The sequence below is a fragment of the Mus pahari genome, chromosome 19 (genome assembly GCF_900095145.1).
Source record: "Mus pahari chromosome 19, PAHARI_EIJ_v1.1, whole genome shotgun sequence".
NCBI lineage: Eukaryota > Metazoa > Chordata > Mammalia > Rodentia > Muridae > Mus > Mus pahari.
In genome coordinates this window covers 1,563,876-1,584,488 of record NC_034608.1, presented here as the reverse complement: position 1 = coordinate 1,584,488, position 20,613 = coordinate 1,563,876, and the positions used below count along the sequence as shown (strand labels likewise).

Sequence of the window (20,613 nt, the reverse complement as noted above, 5' to 3'; positions counted from 1 at the left end):
GAGGATGATGAGCATAGTGTATGGTGCATGGTGTAGGCGAGGATGATGAGCATAGTGTATGGTGCATGGTGTAGGGATGGTACCTCAGGGAGAGAGGACTTGGTCTTGATGAAGTCTTGATGTCTCTGGAAAAAGTAGAACACAGTTGTCAGATTGCTGGATTTTGAGGCTCTCTGTAGTGGGATCCCAATAAGATCTAACTGTCAGGGATAGAGAGATGGCTTATCGGTTAGGAACACTGGCTGTTCTTCCACAGGTCCTGAGTTCAATTCCCAGCAACCAACCACCCGTAATCGGTTATGATTCTGTCTTTTTATGTGCATGAGAAAAGAACACTCATACATAAAATACATAAAATAATAATTATAGTAAAAAAACTTAACTGCCTGAACTACCCAGAAGGCACTGCCTGTAAGGGGCACCTCACAGTTGGCACATAACAAGCCATCTCCAAAAATGGTTGGTTATGTTCCCATATTTAACCCTTGAGTGCCATAGTACAGGCTCCTCCAGGTCAGTGGTCATGTGTCAGCTACTGCAGCCTATAACTTATACCTGTACTCCTTGAAGCAGTTTGCCTCATTGGCACTTAGTGGTATCTGTTTTCCAGGAGAATACCTGGCCATTTCTTTCCCTCTAGCACTTGTGTTCTCACTAACAACAAGGAAGAGGATGGTGGCCACAAACCTTGATAGGAAGGGATTGGTCCCCCCTGCATTTCGTTCTCAGTAAATGGTACTGGTATAATCAGAGCCCCTCACAGACAGTGGTGTCAGAATAGGGAGTGTCTTGTCAATGCTTTATGGTAATTTGTTTTGTTGTACCATGTTTATGAACAAATGGGCACAGCCCAAGTTATTGTTAATCAGGAACCATGGGTGTATGTATAAACTCTTAACCTAGATTTTTATTCTGAGTCCTTGAAAACACCCTTCAAAGTAGATTGCTTCCTCAGTTTTTTTTTAAAGATACATTAATTTATTTATTTTATGTATATGAGTACATTGTAGCTGTCTTCAGAGACACAGAAGAGGGCATTGGATTCCGTTACAGATGGTTGTGAGCCACCATGTGGTTGCTGGGAATTGAACTCAGGACCTCTGGAAGAGCAGTCAGTGCTTTTTTTTTTTTTTTTTTAATTTATTTATTATATGTAAGTACACTGTAGCTGTCTTCAGACACTCCAGAAGAAGGAGTCAGATCTCGTTACGGATGGTTGTGAGCCACCATGTGGTTGCTGGGAATTGAACTCAGGACCTCTGGAAGAGCAGTCAGTGCTTTTTTTTTTTTTTTTTTAATTTATTTATTATATGTAAGTACACTGTAGCTGTCTTCAGACACTCCAGAAGAAGGAGTCAGATCTCGTTACGGATGGTTGTGAGCCACCATGTGGTTGCTGGGAATTGAACTCAGGACCTCTGGAAGAGCAGTCAGTGCTTTTTTTTTTTTTTTTTTAATTTATTTATTATATGTAAGTACACTGTAGCTGTCTTCAGACACTCCAGAAGAAGGAGTCAGATCTCGTTACGGATGGTTGTGAGCCACCATGTGGTTGCTGGGATTTGAACTCAGGACCTTTGGAAGAGCAGTCGGGTGCTCTTACCAGCTGAGCCATCTCTCCAGCCCCAGTCAGTGCTCTTAACCGCTAAGCCATCTCTCCTGTTTTTGTCTTAAGATTTATTTTAATTTTATGTGTTTGCCTTTGCCTGTATGTATGTATATATTGCAGTGCCTGTGGAAACCAGAAGAGGGTGTAGAATCCCCAGGAATTGGAGTTATGGGTGGTCATGAACCACCATGTGGTTGCCGGATGAGTCCAGGTCCTCTACAAGAGCAGCAAATGCTCTTGACCACTGAGCTACCTCTCCAGTCCAAGAGGTTTTTATGTTTAGGGAGGAGATGAGGACACTGCCCTTTAGTGTGATTGTGAGAACCAAGTGGAATGTGCTGGGAATGTATATGTTAGGTGACTTATTGTCTTCCTTTTTTTTTTTTAATTTAATTTTATCTGTAATTCGTTTTTTATATTCCATATTCCATTCCCCACCCCTAAGCTCCCACCCTCCAACTGCTCCACATCCCACACCTCCTCCCCACCACACCCCATCTCCACATGGATGCCCCCCCCCCACACCCCACATGACCTCTAAACCCCCCTGGGGCCTCCAGTCTCTTGAGGGTTAGGTTCATCATCTCTGAATGAACACACACCTGGAAGTCCTCTACTATATGTGTATTGGGGGCCTCATATCAGCTGGTGTATGATGTCTGTTTGGTGGTCCAGTGTTTGAAAGACCTCGGAGTTAAGATTAATTAAGACTGCTGGTTCTCCTATAGGATTGCTCTTCTCCTCAAATTCTTTCAGCCTTCCATAATTTAACAACGGGGGTCAGCTGCTTCTGTCCCCTGTTGGTTGGTGCAAACATCTGCATCTGACTCTTTCAGCTGCTCTGTCCCCTGTTGGTTGGTGCAAACATCTGCATCTGACTCTTTCAGCTGCTCTGTTTCCTGTTGGTTGGTGCAAACATCTGCATCTGACTCTTTCAGCTGCTTGTTGGGATTCTCTTCCTTCTTGTCGTGCCCTTAGAGCTCTGTGAACACTGGGTTTGATGTTAAAACATCTTAGGGAGGAGGTGAATTTGCATAGTAATAAGGGTTGCTGTGTGTCATGTGAGCAAGCAAAGTAGGTGAGAATTATGTCCCACTTCATCTTTTCCTTTTCTTCCAGTGCACCATTTGACAAGACTGCCAACATTACCTTCTCCCTAAATGCTGACGATGAAAATGTGAGTGCTTCCTGTCTTGACTGGGGGGTGGGGTGGGGGAGTCACAAGCAATATAGCCCATCCTCCTGTCCTCTGCAGCCCAATGCCAACCTGCTTGAGATATGCTACAAGGACCGGATCCAGCAGTTTGATGATGAGGAAGAAGAGGAAGAGGAGGAGGGCCATGGCTCAGCAGAGTCAGATGGAGAATATGGTGCCTGGCAGGGCAGCCAGCCATTGAGAGCGGCCCAGGCAAGCCAGCCCCCTGGTGTGCGGTGAGTTTCCTTCTGCCCACCTACCTCTTAAGTTCCCAGTGCTTGGAGATGTATGTGCACTTAAACAGATGCATGTGTACAAGTGGACACACTCACACACTAAATGCAGAGGTATGTGAATATGTTGGACTGAGACTGAAGTGAATAAGAAAAATCAGAATGTCGTATGTTAGTTGGGTGTTTTCAATCAAAAGTGGTAAAAACCCAGTTCATATGAATCAGGATGGGCACTAAATGAAGAGGCCTCCATCATTAAACTGTGCTCCTGAGTTCAAATGATGCCACACAAATTTCCCTTCCTCTTTCTGAAATGAGAGAAAAAACCTCTCTCAATTATATTATAGTTCATCAGCTTTGTATAGATAAATCTTTTTCTTTGTTTCTTTTCTTTTTTTGTCTGATAGTGTGATCAAATTATTTCATGTTAAAACTTTTGTTGAGGTAAACACCACTTTATGTATGGCTGGAGCTCTAAGCTTCTACCTCATAACTTGATTGAAGACCAGTTATGTATGTACAAATTTTATATTTATATAGTGTGCATGCAGATAAATGTATGTACCCTAGCTTTGCAGTGAAATGGAAGCACACAGTCAGCATCTAGAGCCAGGAGCAAGACCTGGGCCATTTGTGCCCCCACATGGCTGCATGTTGCCCCCCATGGGCAACAGCATCCTGACATCTTTCCATGAATCAGTTTTGTATCTTTCCCCACTCTTTATAATCATACAATATAAGGAACCCAATATAGAGTGGGTCCTGTGTCTGAAATTCATGTCACTAAAATGCTTTGAGGCAGGGATTACAGGTGTGTGCCACAACCCCTGGCTTAGACAGCCCGTAGGGGTCTGTTCTCTCCTCCACAATTTGGGTACCAGAGGTTGAATTCAGGTGGTCAGACTTGGTGGCAAGTGACTAATTGCTGAGCCATCTTGCTGGTGCATACATATACACACTTAAGTTGGGATAGATTCGTTGTACAAAATGGTAGATTTTGTAAAATGACATTTTAATGTATGTTATTACTCCCTTCTTATTCTCTTCTCTTTTGCCATCTACCCTTTTTAATATTTTTTTTCTTGAAACTGTTGCTTTTTCCCTTAACGTGTTATCCTGCAGATGATGTAATTTCATACTTTATAGCTGAATAAAACTCAGACTTTTTGTGTATAAACCCCATTTTGTCTAGTGCTCTGTTGATGGACACTGAGGCTGATGCTGTAACAGATTGGGAATGGTGCCGTAAATAGGCATGCTTGTGATTGTGTCCTTGTCCTTTGTCTTTGCTTTATTTTGCTTAGATTCTTCATATGGGCCAGGTGTAGCAGAGCCGCCTTACAGAGTATAGCACGTCTAGCATTAGGTTTTAAAGAAATCCCTCTGTCTCTTTTTTTTTCTCTCTCTCAAGATTTTTGTTTTGTTGTTTTGTCGAGACATACTACCATGTAGTCTAGGCTGGCTTGAAGTTGCTGTGTATCTGAGGATAACCTTGAACTCTCCTTATCATCCTGAGTGCTGGGATTATAGGCGTGCACCACCACACCCTTTATACTTTTTGTGTTCTTATTTTTCTTTCTTTACTTTATTCTAATGAGTTCCCAAAAACCTCATAGAGCTGGGTTAAGAAAGTCACCCAGGCAATTGCCCAAGTCCCAAATTCTAAACATCTCAATGTCATTCGTCCATACAGTACGTGGCTGTTCACAAGTGCAAAGGCTTGTGTGTGTTTGATACTGGTGACTTGAGAGTTGGTGCTTCATCTCTTGTTGTAGTAGCTGAGTCTCACATTCCTGGGCTTACTGGGCCTCCCTAGAGGCCTTTGTTCTCCATCTCTGTGTTTGGGGAAGTGGGTCATAGGCTGTCCCTACACGGCCACCTAATGAGTTGGTATCTGTGGCAGGAGTGGAGGAAGCACAGACAGCGAGGAGGACGAGGAGGATGAGGAGGACGAGGATGAGGATGAGGGGACTGACCAGGCAGCCTGTGGAAGAGCCAGCCCTTCCTCCTTCCCCAGCCCCAGCACTCAGCCTCCTGGTGAGTGTTGGATGACTTGTGCTCAGGTGTACATGGAGTTTCTGCTTGGAGCCCACCTTTTGTCCATGTTCTCTCACCTCTGCCACAGGCCCGAGTTGGACTGCTACCTTTGACACAGTGCCTATGGATGCCCCAACAGGTCCCCCAGTATCCAAGGAGGCAGACACGTCCTCTGTCCAGATCCGATCCAGCCCTCCAGCCCTCGAGTCCCCACAGCTCAGGTGTGAATGGACAGGGCAGGGCAGGCGGGTATTGCTCTGGCATCTGGTCTGGGAGACTCTCCTGTGTCTCTTAGGCTTGGGAATTGACCACAGGCATCCCTTCAAACTCCTCTTTTACTTTCTAGGTCTCAGGACCCCACACACCCCTCAGCACCTCAGGAAGTCACAGATAGCAGCAAAGTAGCAGAGCCCTTGGGTGAGCTAAGCCATACCTTTCCCATAAGGGCTTTCTGCCTCAGGCCCACATGTATGAAGACAGCACAGCCATGTCTCAGCTTGCTGGAAGGTGACAGCTGAGATGTGGTCCATCTCTTTCTCCACAGCCCCCTGCCAGGCCTTGGTTAGTGTTGCGGATGTCCAGGCCACACTGCATGGGATGCGCTCTGCCCCCAGCTCCTTGGACAGGTGACATTGATGTCCCATCTCAGCTGGAGTGGGGAGGGGAAGCCCAGCCTCCTTGCCGAGCTAGGTGCTGGGCTCTTGTCCCTAGCTGTCCTCAGCACCAAGCTCTGCCTTGAGCTCCTGTGTCCCTGTAGCTATTCCTTTTTGTAATTAAATGTTTTGGACAATGGTACATAAAAGGGCTCGTGTGATCCCAGAGGTAAGAACAGCTTCCAAGAGGATCAGGGACTACAAGAAGCAGGACTGTGTATAGCCCCAGAAGCATATCCTGCAGGGGGATGACCACTGAGAGTAACTGGGTACCCACTATGCTCTGCCATCAGTATGCTCATAGGCTGTTCTGTTCTGAGATCTCTTTGTTGCCCATCCCTCCCTCACCTGAGACCCCTTCTGGAAAGATGGGGGGCCTCAGACAGGCAGTGATATGGGAATATCTTAACAGTAGTCAAATTGATCTCTCTTACAGTGCAACCAGAGACCCCTCTACCTCTGTCCCAGACTTCAAGGCCCACCAGTCTCCTCAGACCATGGAGGGGAAAAAGAGCCCAGAACATTTGGGGCTTCCCCAAAGCCAGAGGTAAGTTAGTCTCTCTGGGTGGTATTGGGTGGATGAAGCAGGGCTGATAGCGCAAGGAGTAACCTCCACGTTTCCTTTTCTCCCCTAACAGTGCCCTTGAGATGCCCAACGGCTCTACCCCAGGAGGGCCCATTTCATCTGGTTCCCAGTGAGTGTGGCAGTAGCCTGGGTGGGCCAGCAAGCTGAGGTCACTGGATCCATGTCCATGGTCCGTGTGACATATGTGTTTCTTTCTGTTTCCAGGTAGCTGCCTGGTGGCAGTGGTGGCCAAATCTTCTGTCCTCCCTGTGGAATCCCTCTGTGGGGCAGGATGAGTCCTTTGGTGGCCCTCTACTCTATTGTCCCACACCCTACATTCTCTCCTCTGGACTCCCAAGGAGGCTGGTGCCAGGGAGATGCCCTCACCCACCCCCATTTGCACTGAGAAGAGAAACTATGGAGTTTTGTCTCCAAGAATAAAGATAGAGAGTCTCATAGAGAGAAAGGAGAGAGAGAGAAAGAGAGAGAGAGAGAGAGAAGTATATTATATATTATATTATATATATATATACATATACATATATATGTTGAGGGAGGAGTAAGAAAGGAAGCCAGGACAATAAGTGGGCCAGCAGCTCTGAAGCACACCCTCCCCGTCTGTCCCAATAGGGGCTGGCGCTGGGGTTTGAGGCCACTGGTCTGTGCTCTGGTGCAGATGCTCGCACCCAGCTTCACTCAGGACCACCTTGGGGTGTAACAGAGGGTGTCATCCAGCCCCTGGCCCTGGTGAACATCCCCAGAGGCCCAGAATGGGGGTTGCTGGGTACCCCATGCCCTGAGGGTTCCAGCACTGCTGCCAAGTGACCTTGTCCCAGCTCCCTCCCCCAGGCTGGTGTGAGTGTGCAAGTATGTATGCAGAGCTTGTGTTTCATACTGCAAATATAAATAAAGGAAGATAGCAGAAGATTCCTGCTGTGGAGCTGAGTTCTGGGACTCAGAGTTGGATGAACTTGCTCTCCGTGGCCTAGAGAGCTACATTCTCTTATGACCACACTCGTGAGAGTGTGTGGGTGTAGGGGGATGGGGAATGCTTAGATATCAGGCAGAAGATCAGGAGTTGGCACTCTGGGGCGCTCTCATCCTGATGTGTGTACCTCCTTGGCCCTGTTCCAAAATGCAGATCAGGTACGGCTATGCTGAGTTAGCGCAACCCTCTTATCTCTATCCTCTAACAGACCCACTAAAAAGAACAAGAGGTCCCTGGACTTTGGAGCTGAGCTTCCTGCCATTAAGGGAATAGGAGGCACCAGGCATGTGGTGGTGGTGCACTCAGGAGGCAGAGGCAGGTGGATCTGTGTGAATTCAAGCCCAGCCATGTCTACAAACTGAGTTCCAGGACAGCCAGGGCTGGGCAGAGAAACCCTGTCTCAAAAACAAAAAAGTGTGGGAGAGATTAGGAGACAGGAAGCTGCCTTGGAATGGGCATACAATGAAGCATCCCCTAAAGGGGATGGTTGAGGAACCTAGTAGTTCCTTGGCATCCAGTAGGTCCCTATCTTGTACATGGGAAGGCTGCAGAACAATGAGTGTACAGTGGAGTGATCATCCTTCCAGGAAATGTTTGAATGACTTCAGGCAAGATACAGGATTTATTTAACCAGTGTTTGTGGCAGGACTCCTGCTTTCTGGGGTTGGTTGTCGGGCTACCCCCTCTGTGGAACTTTGCATTGTCCCTTATAATTGGCTGGGCGTGAGACAATGGGAGTTCCACTTGGGGGGAGGGGGCTCACTTTTGGAGGTGGTGGCCAGGTTTCTAAGTGCTGGGGGGTGGCCCTTGGGGTGGCCCTGATGGGTAACTTATCAGCAAGTGCCAGACAAGAACAGGCCTTTGGTGAGCCCTGTTATCAGCCCCAGAGTCCACAGGACACTTGGGTTAATGTGTAACCACAAGGCTTCCCCTCTGCCCTCTGAAGCCACTGGCTCCTAAAGAGAAGCAACTCAACATGGATGCTAGAAAAGAGGGGCTGCGTCTGGAGACACTCTTTTCAGACCAAGTGAGAACCTGTAAGGTGGGGATGGGCCAGGTCTGGGAACGTGGGCAGTACTGGGGCCTGTGATTCTCTATGCTTGGTGAGTTGGTTGGGATCCCCTGTCCTTCCAGGAGGCTGGGTTTTAAGGTATCATGGTTTTGCCCTTGCAGGAGACATGAATGAAAAAGTTCTCAAGGTGGCTAAAGATCCTAGTCCAGAAAGTCCAACCTGGACATGCTTGGGTCCTGGCATGAGGGTGGTGTGGGGAAAGGGTGTTAAAATAGGTTTTCACTATGTATCCTAGACAGGTTTTGAATTCAACAGCCTCCTGTTTCCACCTGCTAAGTACTGGAATTAGATATTTCCTACAGTGCTGAGAATGGGAGGCTGAGAGGCTTCCCTCTCCTGAAGTACCCACAGGTCCGCAGGTGGCTGGCCCCCTTCATCCTTGCCTGTTCCCTTTACTTCCTCCTCTGGATTCCTGTGGACCAGCCATCTTGGGTCAGTGCCCTGATCAAGTGCCAGCCCATTCTCTGCCTGGTTGTGTTCCTGTGGGCTGTGGCCCCTGGTGGGAGCAACACCTGGCTCCTGCAGGGAGCTCTTGTATGTTCTGCTGTGGGAGATACCTGCCTCATCTGGCCTGAAGCTTTCTTTTATGGTGAGCAGGGAGTTCAATGACAACACACCTAGGGTTCTTGTGGAGTTGAGTCAATGCTGGGACACACAGCTTTTCATTATAAGGAGCCTTCCCTAGGTCCTCTGGGTTATCATCCAGAGATACCAGAAGGCAGTGATGAGTGATAGGTCACAATTCAGCCAGGGGCTTGGAGTCAGACTGTTTAGTTGGAAGATGTGGGATTATCTGGTTGGAAGGGGTGGTGTGGAGAAAATTAAGGTGTAGCATGACTGAGGTGGGTGGGGGAGGTAAGGAGTCATTTTTGAGATGTCTATATAGTCTAGGCTGCTCTCAGTGGCCTCAAATGTCGGATCCTCCTGCCTTAGTTTTCTCAAGGGCTAGGATTACAGGAATAAGAATATCTAGCCGGGCGTGGTGGCGCACGCCTTTAATCCCAGCACTCGGGAGGCAGAGGCAGGCGGATTTCTGAGTTCGAGGCTAGCCTGGTCTACAAAGTGAGTTCCAGGACAGCCAGGGCTATACAGAGGAAACCCTGTCTCAAAAAAAAAAAAAAAAAAAAAAGACTATCTGTGTATATGGGAAGAGTGGCCATCCTGGGCATGGAAATAGTATGTGGAAAGGACCTGGGGTAATAGTGTGTGAGTTATTTTGTCCAAATGGGCCAGTTTGGCTAGAGTAGGATGGGTAAAGCAAGGGTATGGGGCTTCTCAGAACACAATTTGGAAAGACGGGGTACTTGAGCACAGCAAGCACATGATGCTGTGCATTTTAAGGCATCACCTTGCTTTGGGAACTGATTGAACACCCAAGGATAAAAAGAAATTGGAGACCCATCAAGAAAGAGTGCTATAATCAGCAGAGCATGATGGTGCTGTGGCCATTGGGGGAGCTGGGGCTTTGGGGACATTGTTTTTCATGTCTGGTGGTGGCCAAGACAACAGGGAGAAGTAGGAGGCCAACTCACGCCTCACTGGTTACCCACCCCTACCTCACTGAGTTCTTATCCCTCTCTCCTTCAGGCATGGCAGCCTTCTCTGTTGCCCACTTATTCTACCTCGGGGCTGTTGGCCTGACCCCACTGCAGCCCGGATTGCTGCTGTGCACCACCTTGGCCTCTCTGACATACTACAGTTTCCTGCTGCTACACCTTGAGCAGGGCATGGTCTTGCCCGTGGCGGCCTATGGGCTGATATTGAACTCCATGCTGTGGCGCAGCCTTGTCAGGGGCGGAAGCGCTAGCTGGGGTGCTGTGCTCTTTATGTTCTCAGATGGTGTGCTGGCCTGGGACACTTTTGTCTATTCTTTACCTTTTGCCCGCCTAGTGATCATGAGCACCTACTATGCAGCCCAGCTCCTCCTCACCCTGTCGGCTCTCAGGAACCCAGGGCTCAAAACCCACTAATTCAGGCCCCAGACAGCCTGGTGTCCCCTCCCATAGGAACCTTGGCTTTCCACACTGACCCAGCATGGCAAGTGAATGCTTCCAGTCATGTGCTGACAGATATGTAGCCATCTTTAACATCTGAATACTGTTGGCAGAATTTCAGATCTACCACTGATTTCAAGCTGCCTTCCCTGGATTCTTCTGGATTCCAGGACCCTCAACCCAACCCATATCCTGTCTTCCACCCCCATGCCCGCTTCCTTTTCCCAGTCAGCCTTTCCTATCCACCTGCCCTTTACACTGCTCCAGATCTGGTTCTAGCTGTTTAAGTAAAATGAGTTTTGGAACATCAGTGTCACCGTTATTTGAGGGGGATGATGACAGTTCTAACAGCAAGCATGGATTTAGAAAAAAATGATTAAGGTGTGAGTCTTAGGGTTTCTATTCCTGGACAAAACATGACCAAGAAGTAAGTTGGGGAGGAAAGGGTTTATTCAGCTTACACTTCCACATTGCTGTTGATCACCAAAGAAAGGACTGTAACTCAAGCTAGGCAGGAAGCAGGAGCTGATGCAGAAGCCATGGAGGGATGTTGTTTACTGGCTTGCTTCCTCTGCCTTGCTCAGCTTGCTCTCTTCTAGAACCCAAGACTACCAGCCCAGGGATGGTCCCACCCACAAGGGGCCTCTCCCCCTTGATCACTAATGGAGAAAATGCCATACAGCTGGATCTCATGGAGGCATTTCCTCAACTGAAGCTCCTTTCTCTGTGATAATTTCAGTCTATGTCAAGTTGACACACAAAACCAGCCAGTACAGTGGGTATACATGTGTGTACAGTTGTGTGAATGTATATGCTCCTACTGACAGAAAATATCTGGTATCCTCTCTCTGAGGCAGAGTCTTTGCAGAGCCTGGGCCTTGCAGCTTCTCCACTAGACCAACAAACTCCAGCCTGTTGCCCTCAGAGCTGGGTTTATAAGATTGAAACTCTAAACTCTAGTCCCCATGATCGCACAGCAAGTACATACCCCCCCCCCCTCTCTCTCACACACACACACACACACACACACTTGTGCACATGCGCTGGATTATGTGAACTTGTGTTTATCTGTGAGTACCTGTGGAGATCGGAGGGGTCAGATCTTCTGGACCTGGATTACAAGCAATTGTGAGCCGCTTCTCCCCCCAACCCCCACCCCTTTCTGTTTTTTGTTTGTTTTGGTTTTTTTTGAGACAGGGTTTCTCTGTGTAGCCCTGGCTGTCCTGGAACTCACTCGTAGACCAGGCTGATCTTGAACTCAGAAATTTGCCTGCCTCTGTCTCCTAAGTGCTGGGATTAAAGGTGTGTGCCACCTCCACTTAGCAAAGCATGTATTCAAGTAATTTCTACGTTCCCCCCCCCCTTTTTTTTTTTTTTTTTTGAGGTACAGGATCTCACTTTGTAACTCAGGCTGGCCTCGAACTCAGATCAGCCCATAATAAAGAACTCTTGACTGCTGAGTAATTTGCTGTTCCAGCTCTTATATGTGTCTTTTCAGACAGGATTTTATCATGTAACCCATAACCCATGGTACTCTCAAATTTGCTATCCTGCCTCAGCCAGCCCCTCAAGCAAACATCTTGATTAATCCCGGTGATTCAAGGTCTGTTGTCTGATCACATCCCAGGCCCCCTCACTGTGTGTGTGTGTGTGTGTGTGTGTGTGGTGTGTGCATGCATGCGTGGGGGGGGGACTGATCAGTGAACTCCAGGGAGTAGGATTATAAACAAATGCTACCATGCCTGATTTTTTATGTGGGTTCTGGGGAATCAAAATTAGCTCCCCATGTTTATATAGCAAGCATTTTACCAACCTTTTTACTTGCCTATCCCCATCCATCTGGTAGTCTTTGACCCCACTGTGTAGCTGAAGATGACCTTGAACTTACAGTGCTCCTGCCTCCACCTCTCAAGTGTTAGAACTAACACATTTGTACATTTTTGTAGTGGTGGGGACAGAGTCTAGGATTTTGTGCATGTTAGGCAGGCAGTCCACTATTGAGTTACATCCTCAGCAAGACAGCTTTCTGGGGAACACAGCAGTGTCAGAAGAAGTGAGGATAGAGGGGCCTTGAGGCGACAGGTAACTGCAGATGGGTGTACAGTACGGAGGAAGAACTTAGGGGTGGTTCTCCACAGTGTGATCTTGACAAGTCACTTCCCATGTCTGGGCTTCCTGTTCTGTCAGAACACATGATGAGGTCCAACACCTACCTCCACTATGTCCACAATGTGCTTATAGTGATGCATAGCAAAAGCATGACTTCTGTGTCCATGACATCCCTGCCGGAGCTCAGGAGAAAAGCATTACTACAGTCATTGCAACTGATAAACCACAAAAGTTGGTAAGTGTGATGTGGTGCTTGGAGTCCAGCATTTGAGGGGCTGAAGCAGAAGGGTCAGGAGTTCGAGGCCAGCCTGGCTTTCACTTTGAATTCCAGGACAGCCTAGGATGTGTTATTTATTAGAGCCTGTTTAAAAAAAAAAAACTATAGGGGGTGGGGTATAGCTCAGTAGAATACAATCTCCAGGGCTTAATATAAACTTGGCCTGATGGTGCACACATAATCCTAACACTTGAGGTGGAGACAGGAGGATCAGAAGTTCGGCTTGTCCTTGACTACAGTGTGTCTTTAGGGCCCATGCCACAGAACTCAAGTGGAGATCAAGGACAACTGCAGGAGTGCGTCCCTCCTTTCCACCGTACCGAACTCAGGCTATCAGGCTTGAAAGCAAGTGCTTTTTTTTTTTTTTTAAACCTTTTAATATACCGTATATATGTGTGGTGTGCACGCATATGTGTATGTGTGTTCATATGTAGAGATGTTGGTGCATGTGTATCCTGCATGTTGAGGCTTGTGAGGGTCTCTGTAGACACCAGGGCCATCAGAGTAACAATCCACATGAAACAAGAAGGAAATTGGGTTCAACCTAACTCAGCTGTAGCCAGTGTTGGTTCAAACTTCGAGTCTGACCCTGAGCAGTTTATTTGAGGCATATTTTATTTGTACAATTTGAAAACAAAAGTTTGCAGGTGCAATGCAATCTCTTGTGCACAAGGAGGCATGATTACATCGTAGCACTTCTCAAAGTACATGCCACATTGATGAAGATGGGTTTTAGAGATAAGTTACATGTATTGTGGGCCTAGGGGAGGATCTGATGTGGCCTTGGTCATACAGACAGTGTTTAGCTCATGTGGGTTATTAGCCACCTCTGATCCTGGTTGTGGGATCTTAGAGCCCCCTATTAAGTTTCTCTGATCCTGCTTGGAGGAGCCCTTGATCGTATAGATAAGGCAAAGATCACCTTGACTGTAACTGCCTCCTGTCCTGCTTGTGGGAGCTTGTAGACTGACCCTACAAATAGTACAAGGATCACTTAGGTTATCAGCACCTCCATTTCCAGCCTTCTGGGCAGAAAATAGGTTCTACATCTTTTCCTTGAAAAGACAACCTGCATGTTTAACATTCCTGTTTTCCCCAGTGCTGTCTATGAGTGTGCTCCCTATAGAGGCCCAAGGTTGGCATTGAGTGACTTTCTTCAATCACTGTCCACCTTATTTGTTGAAGCAGAATCTCGCTGAACTTATACTGGCTGGCTAGCCAGCTTCCTTTAGATATTCCTTGTCTCTACTTCTTGCCCATTGGGATTATATGGTCAAGCTGCCACAACCACCCATCTTTTCTGGGGATCTGAACTCTGGTGCTCTTGCAAATGTTGCAAGTACTTTACCTGTCGAACCACCTTTCAGCCTGTTTTGTATTTATGGACAGATCTCACTCTCTAGTACAGGCTGGTGTAAAATTCACTGTAGGCCATGTATGTTCAGATTCACAGCAGTCTCTGCCTCAGCTTCCTAAGTGCTAGGATAATAGGTATGAGCCAGCACAACTGGTTAAAAGCTGAAATTCTATAACCTTAAGTAACATCCCAGTCCTCTTTCCTACCTCTGTAAATCCCACTATTCTAGGTACTTCACAGAAGTGGAAAAACTTTAATTTTTTTTTGTCAAAATAAGATGTTCACAAACTTTTATTTATTCTTTGATAGTTTCTTACATGTATATATGGTCTATCTTAAATATATCCACCCCAGGACTTCTGCAGTGCCAGCAGAAGTCAGGAGAGGGCATCAGATACCCTGGAACCAGAGTTGCAGGCAGGTGTGAACCTTAATGCGGTTATGATCAGAACTCCAGTTTCCTGCAAGAGCAGTTAAGTGCTCGTAACCCCTGAGCCATCTCTTGAGCTCATCTCTTACTGAACGTGGAACTCACAGGGTAGACCGGTTAGCAGGCACGCTCCAGGCGTTCTCCTGTCTCCGCCAACCCAAAGCTGTGGTTACAGGTGTGTGTGTGCTCTTATGCCTGGGGTTTAGTGGGTGCTGGAGATGGGCCTCTGGTTATCATGCTTTCACAGCAAGGCATTTACCACTGCGCTTCCCCTGCCGGCTAGTCGAGCTTTAATTCCTCGAAGAGCTGTTACAGGATCCCCCCCAGCAGCCATACCACATTACATTTCTACGAATGTGCAAGGTGCAAGTTTCCCACAGCCTCACTATAGCTAATCTGTGAGTTTTTGTTTTCCCTACGGTCCTGTTTTTGTTTGTTTGCTTTAAAGATTTATTTTATGTGCATAAGTGCTCTATCTGCATGTAACACCTGCATGCTAGAATAGGGCATCAGATCCCATTGGAAAAGGATGTGCGCCGCCGTGTGGTTGCCAGGAATTGAACTCAGGATCTCTGGGGGAGCTGCTGAGCCATCTCTCTCCAACCATATATATACACACACTCAGAGATGATTCAGGCAGCCACCCCATGTAAGTGCTGAGCCATACTCAGGTCCTCTGTAAGAACAGTACACAAAGCAGTGCACTCTTTAATCCCAGCACTTGGGAGGCAGAGGCAGCCTCATCCACATGGTGACTTCTAGGCCAACCAAGACCCTGCTTCCAAAGAAAGTGAACAATAAAAACAAAACAAAACAACAACAAACAAACAAAAAAACCCAGCACGCACTCATAACCACTGAGCCATCTCTCCACCACCACCCCTTTAAAATACTAGTTGTTATGGTTTGTTTGAATGTGAAATACCCCTCACAGGATTATGTATTTTAACTCTGCTCAACTTGTGGTACTGTCTGGAGGAGGAGCAGGGTGCTGGATCTTGCTGGTGGAAGTGGAGCTGGAGCCTCCGTCCTGTCCCACTGCTTCCTGGACCCTCTGCTTCCTGATCCACAGAGAAGTGGAGAAGAAGTTCCCACTGCCACAGATGGAGTTGCTCTGGCTACCATTTGCTTCCCATTACTGTGGACTCTCTTGAAATTATGAGCCAAAATAAACCTTCCTTAAGTAGTTCCTCCTCCTCCTCCTCCTCCTCCTCTTCCCCCTCCTCCTCTTCCCCCTCCTCCTCTTCCCCCTCCTCCCCCTCCTCCCTCTCCTCTTCCCCCTCCTCCTCTTCCCCCTCCTCCCCCTCCTCCCTCTCCTCTTCCCCCTCCTCCTCTTCCCCCTCCTCCCTCTCCTCTTCCTCCTCTTCCCCCTCCTCCTCTTCCCCCTCCTCCCCCTCCTCCCTCTCCTCTTCCTCCTCCTCCTCTTCCCCCTCCTCCCTCTCCTCTTCCTCCTTTCTTCTCTTTTTTCCCCCGCCTTCCTTCTCCTTTAAATTTTGAGATGGAGTCAGACTCACTGTGTAGTGGAGGAGTGGAGGATGACCTTGAATATCCGACATTTCTCCCTCCACCTCCTGAATTTTAGGCTTACAGGTGTTCACCGCCACACCTGGCTTCACTTAAACTGCTTCTGACAGGTATTTTGAAACAGAGATGGGAAAAGTAGTTAACAGAGATCCTAATGGATGTGTGGAGATACTTCAGTGTTTGTGTGTTTAATTTTAAAAGATTATGAATCAAAATGTTTTGCCTGCATGTATGCCTGTGTACCACATGCATGTCTGGGGCCTGTGGAGTTCAGAAGAAGGCATCTGAGCCCCTGGAACTGGGGCTGCAGACAGTTGTAAGTCACTACACGGATTTTAGGAATCAAACCTGGGTCCTCTAGAAGAGCACCTAGTGCTCATAACCTCTGAGCTATCTCCGGCCCTCATTGAGAAATGTGGTTTTGCATTCTGCTCCTCACATGGATGAAGATCTGAATGCCTGTTGGCATGCTCACTGGACACGTTTTTTGGGAAGATTGTTCTTCCAATTCTTGTGGTCCTGCCTTTTACAGGTTTGTTTCCATGTTCTCCTTGGCTAGCCCAAAAATCTCTCACTCAGCTGGGTTGTGGTGGTACACACCCTTAATCCCAGCACTTGGGGAGTCAGGGCAGAGGCAGAGGCAGGCAAATCTCTGTTATCTGCCAGCCTGGTCTACAAAGCTAGTTCCAGGACAGCCAGGGCTACAGAGAGAAACCCTGTTTTGAAAATCAAAAAATTAAAAAGTCTGGTTTCAGCCCCTGTATGTTTTTTAGTTTGTGGTGGTGGTGGTGGGAAACTATGGCAGGGTGGAATGGGACGGAAGACAACATTTGGGCTGTAAATAAATTGATAAAAAGTCTTGTGTGTGTGTGCACGTATATGCTCTTGTGTATGTATGCCAATGCACAAGCGTATGTATGAAGACTAGAAGCTAATGTTGGGTTTCTTCTGTGTCTATCCACCTTGTTGAGAAGGTCTCTCACTGATGGAGCAACTCTAGGTAGCCAGCTTGCTCTGGAGACCACATCTCTGCTAAGACTACAGACAGGTCACTGTACCCACCTAGTATTTAAACTGGTGTTGTGGATTTGAATGGAACCACCTTTCCAGTCCATTATATAATCTATCTGTGTGTGTGTGCATGCACACGTGTGTATGTTCTGTATCCCAGGCTACCTTGGAACTTTGATACTAAGCTGAAGATGAACTTGTGATTCTTTCTCTGAACATTCCAAATGCTGTGAATATATTTATATACTACTGCTCCCAGTGTATATACTGCTGGTAATCAAACCCATGGCTTGGTGCATGTGGACAGTCTATCAACTAAACTACATTGTGAGTTCAAGGACAGCCTGAGCTATGGGGGAATCCTATCTCAAGGAAAAAAAATGAAAAAGAAAAATAAAGATGAAAGATGAAAGAAAGCCAGACACTTTTAACAGTCTCTCTGTAAGAACAGTCCACATAGGTGGTGCACACCTGTAACCTTGGCTCCTGAGACAGGAGGATTACCCATGAGTTCTACACCAGCCTGTTCTACACAGTGGATTCCAAGCTAGCAGGTCTACATGTTGAGACTGAAAAAATACTATTGGGGTGCATTGTGTGAAGGTGTGTCTCTGTATATTCACTTGTTAATTCTGTACCAGCAGAGAGCTAAATGCTGGCGGGATCTTGCTATTTTTATTTCTACGGCCTATCACTAGCCACATATCTTGTAACTATTCCTTCTTCCTTACCTGTGTAAGGCAATCTGGATTTGTATCTGATTGGTTTTAATAAAGATCTGATGACCAGTAGCTGGGCAGGAAGTGGAGGGCAGCTCTTCTGGGTCGAGAGAGGGATGCTGGGAGAAGAAAGACTCAGGCAATTCAGACAGACAGACATGGAGGTGAACAGACAAAGCAGAGCGGAGCAGAAAGACCTGGCCACCTGGCCACCTGGCAGGACATAGTGCCAGGATTAGTCAGGTTAGAGTAGCTGGAAGCATGCCCAAGCCTAAAGGAGTAAGCTTTAAAATATTAAAAAGCCTCTGTGTCATTATAGTCCTGCTATAAAATACAAAAGTGAAAATAATAAAGGTGCTTTATGTGTGGTAATCTGAGTTTAGTTCCTACAAGTCACATGAAGGTGAATAAAGGAAACACTCCACAAACATGTTATGCGCACCTATGTGCATGCAGATGTGCATGTGCACAGACACAACAGCACTTTTTCTTTTTTAAATATGTTTTTTTAGAGATTTATTTATTTTTTTATGTATATGAGTACACTGTTGCTATCTTCAGACACACCAGAAGAGGGCACCGGATCCTGTTATAGATGGTTGTGAACCACCATGTGGTTGCTGGGAATTGAACTCAGGACCTCTGGGAGAGCAGTCAGTGCTCTTAACCTCTGAGCCACCTCTCCAGCCCTTAAATATGTTTTTAATTCAAACGGAGTTACATCATTTGGACTTCCATTGCCCCACTCTCAAACTGATGGTCTTTCTTTGATTATTATTGCTACATACATTATTATATGCATACATAATGCACAAAGGTTTGACTGCGACCTGCTGAGTCTGTTTTTGTTGTTTGTGTGTATATGGTTTCGGAGCTGACCGCTTTTTATTGAACAATCAGTAAAGGGCTCGTTCCCCCCCTCCCCGGATCACTGGTTGCCTAGTTCTTTGTCTAGGGGTGAGATCACATGAGGTCCCCCCTTTCTGGATTGGCCTAGCTCGAGTCATGGTTCACTGGTAGAGCATCTGCCCTGGCATCTACCAGTGAGGGGCTAAGGTGGGGCTTAATAGTACAGTTCGTTCCTAGCCCTAGATACAGCCCTCACTTTGCGTACTACAGCTTATAGGGAATCATCATGGATCTGTGTGAGTTCAAGGCTAGTCTGGTTGGTCTACACAGTGAGCTCCAAGACAGCCAGGGCCAAATAGTGAGACACTGTCTTGAGAAAAAAAAACAAAAAAACAAAAAAACCCAAATCAATAAAAATAAAAGCTGGGTTGTCTTTACATCCACATCACCCACATCAGCACCAAGGACAGCACCAGGGAGCCCTGCAGGCCAGGAAGAAGGCTTTCTGGCAAGGCAGTCTTGCTGCCTGCAACCCTGAAGGGTCTGGTCTCTTCCTTAAGCTCCACTGTGTTCCCAGCCTCCCAGGGGATGTCCAGTGAGGGTTGCGTTGAGTGAAGAGCTGGGTGGTCGATTACAGATGTCTGTTGGGTCACCTGAGTCTGAGTGTAGTCAGTTCTAGGTAAGACTGGCCATCCTCACCGCTAGAATTTGAGGGCTTCCATATCCTACCTCCACCCGTACATGTACAGGAATTCCTATTTTAAGCACACTGTGACTGGCCTACCCCCAGGAGCCTCCCAGTCCCAGGTTCCCTTCCCAAGGTGCTCCCTTGCTTCCTCCTTCAGTTAGTGAGGAGTTGAGCTTAGAGGGCCTGACTTCAGCAAAGGAGTGAAGCAGTCTGTTGTCATTTCATAGGTCTTTCAATTCTGGCTCCACATGAATATGTCTAGATAGAGAAGTGCTAGCTGGGTTCGGTAGAGCGGTAAAACTTGGAAAGGAGTGAGAACCAAGCAGGCGTGTTACAAGTAGCTCACTAGTGTGAGATCAGAGCCAGGCTAACCCTGGAACAGAGTCACAGGGGGCAGGGAGTAGCATGAGCTTGTATGGAAAACGTGTATGCCTCCCAAGAACAGGTTCGGTGAGATTTCCTGAGCCTGTGTGGACTTCAAGAGTGGACAGGCGTGGCTATCAGAAAGATGTTCCCACTGTAACGAAAGACAGGGAACAATAGATAATGCTAACAGCAATTACAGTAAGAGATTTGCTTAAATTACATACATGGGCCTGGAGAGATGGCTCAGTGGTTAGTTGCTTGCTTCACACACATATTGTGGGAGACCAGGCTGAGAATAACCAGGCCTTCAACAGCCCCCACCTAAAAGCCAAATGGTCCTTTGTTGGGAGCTGAACCACCCCCTCCTTCCCAAGGCTGCTCCACCTCCTCCTCCCTTCACAAGGCTCCCTGTGAGAATCATCTGACTGACACCTGGGGCTGTTGAGGAGGATCTGGGACTCTGAGATAAGCTACCCGGCATACAGCGGCACCAGGACTCTCACATTAATCACAAAAAGTTTCAAGCCTGCAATCAGCATCCCCCCCTTTTGTCCTTCGATCTGTTTCTTTTGATCATGCCTTAAACCCCCCCCCCATCTCCCCTCACCGTGTGCCTTATAACCAGGCGTTCAGCCCTCATTAAACCTTGACAACCATTGCAGGGTCTCCTCCTCTTTCTCGCCCATTTCTCTTTCAGGCTCGGTCCCCCTCGACCCACAGAATAACTAGGTCCCGCTTAAGAAGTGCCAGGCTCCCATGGCACTTGTAAGCCCGGTGCTGGAGAAGTGGAGAGACTTAAACCCCCGGGGCTGATTGGCAAGTCAGTCTAGCCCGATCAGTGCATTCCAGGCCAACCAGAGGTCCTGTCTCAAAAGGCAAGATTGCTGGTTTCTGAGGAATGACACAAAAATTAATCCTCTAGCCTCTATACAAATGT

The 20,613-nt window shown here is 47.3% G+C and overlaps 2 protein-coding genes across 7 annotated transcripts in view; both read left to right on the top strand.

Moving 5' to 3' along the window:
- Ppp6r1 (protein phosphatase 6 regulatory subunit 1) overlaps nucleotides 1–7,213 on the top strand; it is a 26,939-nt gene extending 19,726 nt beyond the window's left edge. For 2 of the 3 annotated variants that reach the window (XM_029531797.1, XM_021219215.2), the window contains exons 16-24: nucleotides 2,729–2,786; nucleotides 2,865–3,040; nucleotides 4,941–5,074; nucleotides 5,163–5,295; nucleotides 5,421–5,491; nucleotides 5,619–5,700; nucleotides 6,164–6,274; nucleotides 6,366–6,422; nucleotides 6,518–7,213. In XM_029531797.1, coding sequence (XP_029387657.1) covers nucleotides 2,729–2,786; nucleotides 2,865–3,040; nucleotides 4,941–5,074; nucleotides 5,163–5,295; nucleotides 5,421–5,491; nucleotides 5,619–5,700; nucleotides 6,164–6,274; nucleotides 6,366–6,422; nucleotides 6,518–6,521 — 826 coding nt within the window. In that variant the 3' untranslated portion in view covers nucleotides 6,522–7,213. The remainder of the gene's footprint in view (nucleotides 1–2,728; nucleotides 2,787–2,864; nucleotides 3,041–4,940; nucleotides 5,075–5,162; nucleotides 5,296–5,420; nucleotides 5,492–5,618; nucleotides 5,701–6,163; nucleotides 6,275–6,365; nucleotides 6,423–6,517) is intronic. The other variant, XM_029531798.1, reaches the window with a different exon arrangement.
- Nucleotides 7,214–8,041: 828 nt separating this feature from the next.
- Tmem86b (transmembrane protein 86B) lies at nucleotides 8,042–10,773 on the top strand. 4 transcript variants are annotated; one of them, XM_021219719.1, is made up of 3 exons: nucleotides 8,042–8,307; nucleotides 8,695–8,941; nucleotides 9,940–10,651. In XM_021219719.1, exons 1-3 carry the CDS (start codon nucleotides 8,257–8,259, stop codon nucleotides 10,320–10,322), a joined length of 681 nt encoding a protein of 226 aa, XP_021075378.1. In that variant the 5' UTR covers nucleotides 8,042–8,256; the 3' UTR covers nucleotides 10,323–10,651. The 4 variants fall into 4 exon arrangements, with proteins under 4 accessions (XP_021075378.1, XP_029387659.1, XP_029387660.1 ...); XM_029531799.1 differs by having other exon boundaries at nucleotides 8,105–8,307; nucleotides 8,655–8,941; nucleotides 9,940–10,773; XM_029531800.1 differs by having other exon boundaries at nucleotides 8,105–8,322; nucleotides 9,940–10,773.
- The last annotated feature ends 9,840 nt before the right edge of the window (nucleotides 10,774–20,613 follow it).

Coding starts and splice junctions, on each gene's coding strand:
- Tmem86b (XM_029531799.1), top strand. CDS start 8,261: ATGCTAGAAAAGAGGGGCTGCGTCTGGAGACACTCTTTTCAGACCAA. Junction 8,308..8,654: donor AGACACTCTTTTCAGACCAA/GTGAGAACCTGT, acceptor TATTTCCTACAG/TGCTGAGAATGGGAGGCTGA. Junction 8,942..9,939: donor GCCTGAAGCTTTCTTTTATG/GTGAGCAGGGAG, acceptor TCTCTCCTTCAG/GCATGGCAGCCTTCTCTGTT.